The sequence below is a fragment of the Mandrillus leucophaeus genome, unplaced genomic scaffold (genome assembly GCF_000951045.1).
Source record: "Mandrillus leucophaeus isolate KB7577 unplaced genomic scaffold, Mleu.le_1.0 Scaffold17, whole genome shotgun sequence".
NCBI lineage: Eukaryota > Metazoa > Chordata > Mammalia > Primates > Cercopithecidae > Mandrillus > Mandrillus leucophaeus.
Window position 1 is genome coordinate 5,718,860 of NW_012101698.1, and position 6,176 is coordinate 5,725,035.

General features: G+C 50.3%; 1 protein-coding gene across 1 annotated transcript in view; it reads left to right on the plus strand.

Annotated features, from left to right (window-relative positions):
- Positions 1–1,360: 1,360 nt before the first annotated feature.
- Positions 1,361–6,176, plus strand: part of AARS (alanyl-tRNA synthetase) — a 53,375-nt gene continuing 48,559 nt past the window's right edge. Inside the window, exon 1 of the mRNA XM_011976824.1 lies at positions 1,361–1,441. Coding sequence (XP_011832214.1) covers positions 1,361–1,441 — 81 coding nt within the window. The remainder of the gene's footprint in view (positions 1,442–6,176) is intronic.

The window sequence follows — 6,176 nt, forward strand, 5'->3', positions numbered from 1 at the left end:
TAGTGGCTGGGGCTACAGGCGCGCGCCCGGAAAATTTTGTATTTTTAGTAGAGACGGGGTTTCACCATGTTGGCCAGGATGCTCTGGATCTCCTGACCTCGTCATCCACCGGCCTCAGCCTCCCAAAGTGCTGGGATTATAGGTGTGGGCCACCGCGCCCGGCCTTTTAAAATTTTTTTTGTAGAGACAGGATCTAGTTACGTTGACCAGGCTGGTCTCCAACTCCTGGGTTCAGGTGATCTTCCCACTTTGGTCTCCCAAAGTGTTGCAATTATAGGCGTGAGCCACCGCGCCTGGCATATACATATGTGCGTGTGTGTGTGTGTGTGTGTGGGTGTGTGTGTATATACATATTCACCCTCCTCCCCCAGGCCTATAAATATTAACTTTTTTTTTTTCAAAGGCAAATCGAGGACCAAATGCCGATCCAATTGTACCTCAACTACTGATGTTATTTCTTCCACACCACATTCAAGGTCTCCCCAGGCCACGTGTAATCATGGGCACAACGTCAGAATCTTTGAGGACTGCATATCACTCAGCAACTAAAATAAACAGAACTATACCAAGACCTGTGACCTCTACTGAGACACGTTACCCTCTCCCCTTATTAACTATGTCAATTGTGGTATTAGGAATTTGCCTATGGAAACCAAAATGTCGACCTCTGGGAGTCCGAGTCTAACTCGATCACGTGACGCACCCCATCCGATCTTTTCTCGCGGTTGCATCAGCCAATTTAGAGCCGCCTTCCCAGGAATCCGCTAATGAGCGGATTCGTCCTCAGTTTGACTGGCATGTGGATTGACCAATAAAATCTCATGAGGTAAGGCGCGGCGGGGTGCTTTCCGTCAGCGCGCTCTGATTGGACGGGGCGCGGCGGGTTGTGGCCGGCTGTGTCTTGGGGCCGGAACAGCTGCGCGCCTGCAGTAATAGGTACAGCGAGCCCTCGGCCGGGGACTCTGAGGGAGGAGCTGGGGACGGCGACCCTAGGAGAGGTAGGCGGCCCTCGGAGAGCTCTGCGGTGCTAGGAGAGCGGCTGGGCCCGCAGCCTGGGGGGAAAGCTCGGCAGCCGCAGTGGGCCCCAGGGTCAAGCCCCGCGTGGCCCGGAGAAGCCCAGTCTGGGCGGGAGCGGGAGCTGGACAGTGTGGCCTTGCGTTCGCTCCCGGGAGCGCTGCGAGTGTCGCGGCCTCGGGTGGATTTGTTGAGCACCAAGACCTCACGGTTGCCAATCTGAGGTTTCATCTCCCTTGGTTTTAATCCCCTGGGGCGGGTAGGAGCACAGGAGGAAGGATGGGCCAGCTGGGGGGAGTCCTGCTGTGAGCCAGCCATTCCCTGACTTCTTAAAATGAAACAGCTGATGCCGGTCCAGGCCCACCTAGACCGTCATCTTCAGCTGTTCTGTAAAACAGTTTGTATTTCTCGGTGTGCGTTGAAGCATGTGAGTTAATTCCGAACTTGCTGTTAAAGGATTAGTATACCTGATCACGAAATACGTATTTAGCAGCCACTGTAATAGTGAGCCCAGGGACGGCGCGGAGGCTCACGCCTTTAATCCGAGCGCTTTGGGAGATCGAGGCGGGTGGATCACCTTAGGTCAGGAGTTCGAGACTAGCCTGGCCAATATGGTGAAACCCCGTCTCTACTAAAAATACAAAAATTAGCCGAGCGTGGCGGCACATGCCTGTAATCTCAACCACTCGGGAGGCTGAGGCATGAGAATCGCTTGAACCTGGCAGGCGGAGGTTGCAGTGAGCTGATATCACACCATTGCACCCCAGCCTGGGTGACAGAGGGAGACTCCGTTTCAAAAAATAGCCCAAAACAGTCGTTGCTGCTGGGATGGAACTGACAGCCTGATGGGGGAGGCGCACATTAAACAAGCCATTAAGCACATGTGGAAATTATGAAGGGAAACACTTGAGGCTGTGAGACAGTAAAAGGGGGAGCCTTAGCAAGAAGGGGAAGGCTTTCTTAAATAAGTATCTTGGCCGGGCGCGGTGGCTCACCCCTGTAATCCCAGCATTTTGGGAGGCCGAGGCAGGCAGATCACCTGAGGTCAGAAGTTCGAGACCAGCCTGACCAACGTGGAGAAACCCCGTCTCTACTAAAAATACAGAATTAGCCAGGTGTGGTGGCACATGCCTGTATTCCCAGCTACTGGGGAAGCTGAGGCAAATCACTTGAAGCCGGGAGGCGGAGCTTGCAGTGAGCCGAGATTGCGAGCACCATTGCACTCCAGCTTGGGCAACAAGAGTGAAACTCGGTCTCCAAAAAAAAAAAAAAAAGTGTCTTTACATTTGTTGTTGTTTGAGGCAGGATCTCAACCTGTTACCTAGGCTGGAATGTTTTGGTGTGACCATAGCTCACTGCAGCTTCAAACTTCTGTGCTCAAGTGCTCAAGCGACCAAAACTCAGCCTCCCAGGTAGCTGGGTCTGCAGGTGCACACCACCACACCTGGCTAATTAAAAAAAAAAAAAAATTTTTTTTTGACCTCCCAGGCTCAGGTGTTCCGATGTTGCCCAGGCTGGTCTTGAATTCCTGGCCTCAAGCAATGCTCTTGCCTCAGCCTCCCAAATGCCTCAGCTGGGATTATAGGCATGAGCCACTGTGCCCCGGAAATAAGTTTCTTTGGAATTGATACATCAAAAGTGAGACGTTTACTAGGAAAAGGGAAAAGAGTGGGGCAGACAGCTTACCTGGCACATGAAGAGCATGTTAAAAGGTCCTGTGGCACCCCAGTGCAGTGGTTCATGCCTGTAGTGCCAGCACTTTGGGAGGCTGAGATGGGCCCATCGGTTGAGCTCATGAATTTGAGAGCAGCCTGTCTCTAAAAAAAAATTAACCAGTTCATGATGGTGAGCACCTGTCGTCCCAGCTCCTTGAGGGTCGGAGGTAGGAGGATCACCTGAGCCCAGGAGGCGGAGGTGGCAATGAGCTGTGGTTGTGCCACTGCCCTCCAGCCTGGGTGACAGAGACCTGTCTAAAAAAAAAAAAATGTCAAGACAGGTCTCGCTCTGTCACCCAGACTGGAGGGCAATGGCATGATCTCAGCTCGCTGCAGCCTCCACCTCCCAGGTTCAAGCAATTTTCCTGCCTCAGCCTCCCAAATAGCTAGGATTATAGGCGCCCACCACCACACCTGGCTAATTTTTTTATATTTTTGGTTTCACCATGTTTCACCATGTTGGCCAGGCTGTTCTCGAACTCCTGACTTCAGGTGATCTACCTGCCTTGGCCTCCCAAAGTTCTGGGATTACAGGCATGAGCCACTGCACCCGGGCGAAAATCTCTATCGCCCAGGCTGGAGTGCAGTGGCATCATCTCGGCTCGCTGTATCCTCTGCCTTCCAAGTTCGAGTGATTCTCCTGCCTCAGCTTCCCAAGTAGCTGGGATTACAGGTGTGTGCCACCACACCCCGCTAATTTTTTGTGTGTGTTTTTAGTAGAGACAGGGTTTCACCATGTTAGCCAGGATGGTCTCAATTTCCTGACCTTGTGATCCACCTGCCTTCGACCTCCCAAAGTACTGGGATTATAGGCGTGAGCCACCGTACCCGGCCTCAAAAATTTTTTTTAAATACAAAAAATTAGCTGGGTGTGGTCGCACATGCCTGTAGTCCCAGCTGCTCCGGAGGTTGAGGTGGGAGGAACACCTGAGCCTGGAAGGCCAAATGATTGCACCACTGCCTGCGCTTCAGCCTGGGTGACAGAGAGGGAGACCCTGTCTCAAAAAAAATTCCTGTGGAGTGGCTGGAGGCACAGTGTGATTTAAGGCACCCAAGACGTTTACAGCTCTTGTTATTAAGTGAAACCTGAGGTTCTGCCTTTGTGCTACCTCTGTATCCCATACAGCCTTCCAGTGAATAAATGAATGAGTTTATGTTGAATAAATATATTGAATTTATATTGAATAAATGGGGTAAATAAATGAATGTGGGGATACAGCTTTTAATAGTTCCAGCCTTCGTAGGCTCATAGTTGATATATTCACTCCTTTTACACAATACTGCAGTTAATTCTGTATATGATTGTCTTCCCAGGAAGGACATAGGCTGTCATTCAGTTTGATTCTTGGCACATAGTATGCATTCATTATGGTGAATGAGTAAGCAAAAATGGGAAATTCATGTGTCTTTTGAAAAGTAGCTGGAGTCAGGATCTCCTGTTCACTTTGTACATCTCTATTGTATCTTCCTCATAAGAAGAAAACTGGCTGGGCATGGTGGCTCATGCCATCCCAACTGGGAGGTTGAGGCCAGGAGTTCGAGACGAGCGTGGGCAGCATAGCAATGCACCATCTCTAACAAAAACAGAAATTAGCTGGGCATGGTAGCTCATGCCTGTAATCCTAGCACTTTGGGAGGCTGAGGCTGGCAGATAACCTGAAGTCAGGAGTTCGAGACCAGCCTGAGCAATGTGGTGAAACCCCGACTCTGTTAAAAATACAAATATTAGCTGGGTGTGGTGACATGTGCCTGTAATCCAAGTTGCCTGAGAGGCTGAGGCAGGAGGATTGCAGCAACTTGGGAGGTGGAGGCTGCAGTTAGCTGAGATTGTGCCATAACACTCCAGCCTGGGTGACAGAGTGAGACTCTGTCTCAAAAAAAATAAAAAAAAAAAATTAACTGGGCATGGTGGTTTTCAACTGTAGTCCCAGTTACTTGGGAGGCTGAGGCAAGAGGATCACTTGAGCCTAGGAGTTTAAGGCTACTTAAGTGATTGTCCCACTGCACTCCAGTCTGGACAGAACCAGAAAAAAAGAAAACTTTCAGCTAAACAACTTAAAAGTAATATCCACTCTGTTCCGTCAAGGTTTTCCTCTTTTTTTTTTTTTTTAAGATGGAGTCTCCCTTAGCCACCCAGGCTGGAGTGCAGTGGCGCAGTCTCGGCTCACTGCAACCACCGTCTCCCGGGTTCAAGCAATTCTCCCGTGTCAACCTCCTGAGTAGCTGGAATTACAGGCACTCACCATCATGCCTGACTAATTTTTGTATTTTGGTAGAGATGGGTTTTCACCATGTTGGCCAGGCTGGTCTTCAGCTCCTGATCCCAGGTAATCCACCAGCCTCGGCCTCCCAAAGTGCTGGGGTTACAGGCGTGAGCCACTGCACCCGGCGTAAGGTTTTCCATTTTACAGATTGCTTCCAAATACAGTATAGCTTTTGATCCTCACAACACCTCAGTTGAATAGGCAGGGTAAATACTGCTTTGTACAGAAAAGGAACTAAACTCAGGCAAAAGTGAATTAAGGTTACAGTTAGGTCAGGAATTCCAGAGACACTTTGATAATAATGTTAATACTGTGAATGAGATATGGTTCTCATTTTTCTAGACACAGCACTGTGTGGCACTGCAACACCATGCCAGTGATCAGCACTCTTACCAAAGCCTGTCACTTCTCCCCAGCCTGCCTCTCAGGGAAATTGTAGTATCTGTGAAAGAGCTGTTTTTGTTTTTGTTTTTGTTTTTTTTTGAGACAGAGTCTCGCTCTGTCACCCAGGCTGGAGTGCAGTGGCCAGATCTCGGCTCACTGCAAGCTCAGCCTCCTGGGTTTACGCCATTCTTCTGCCTCAGCCTCCCGAGTAGCTGGGACTACAGGGGCCCGCCACCTCGCCCGGCTAGTTTTTTTGTATTTTTCAGTAGAGACGGGGTTTCACCATGTTAGCCAGGATGGTCTCGATCTCCTGACCTCGTGATCTGCCCGTCTCAGCCTCCCAAAGTGCTGGGATTACAGGCTTGAGCCACCGCGCCCGGCCTGTTTTTTTGTTTTTTGACACAAGGTCTTGCTCTGTCGCCTGGGCTGGAGTGGAGTTGCATAATCACAGCTCACTACAGCCTCACTCTTCTGGGCTCAATCTTCCCACCTCAGCCTCCCAAGTATCTGGGACCACAGGTACGCACCACCATACCCGGCTAATTTTTTTACTATTTGTACTGACAAGGTCTGGCTATGTTGCCCAGGGTGGTCTCAAACTCCTGGGCTCAGGCAGTCCTCTCACCTTAGCCTCCCAAAGTGCTGGCATTACAGGTGTGAGCCACCACGCCCAACTCGTGAAAGGACTTTGAAGTCATAAAGTTGTTTCCGTCTCCACCAATTCCCTTGTTGTTTCACTTTCAGTAAGCTGTGCCTCCAAAGTGGGGCTACAACATCCCCACTCCCTAGTAATCTAATG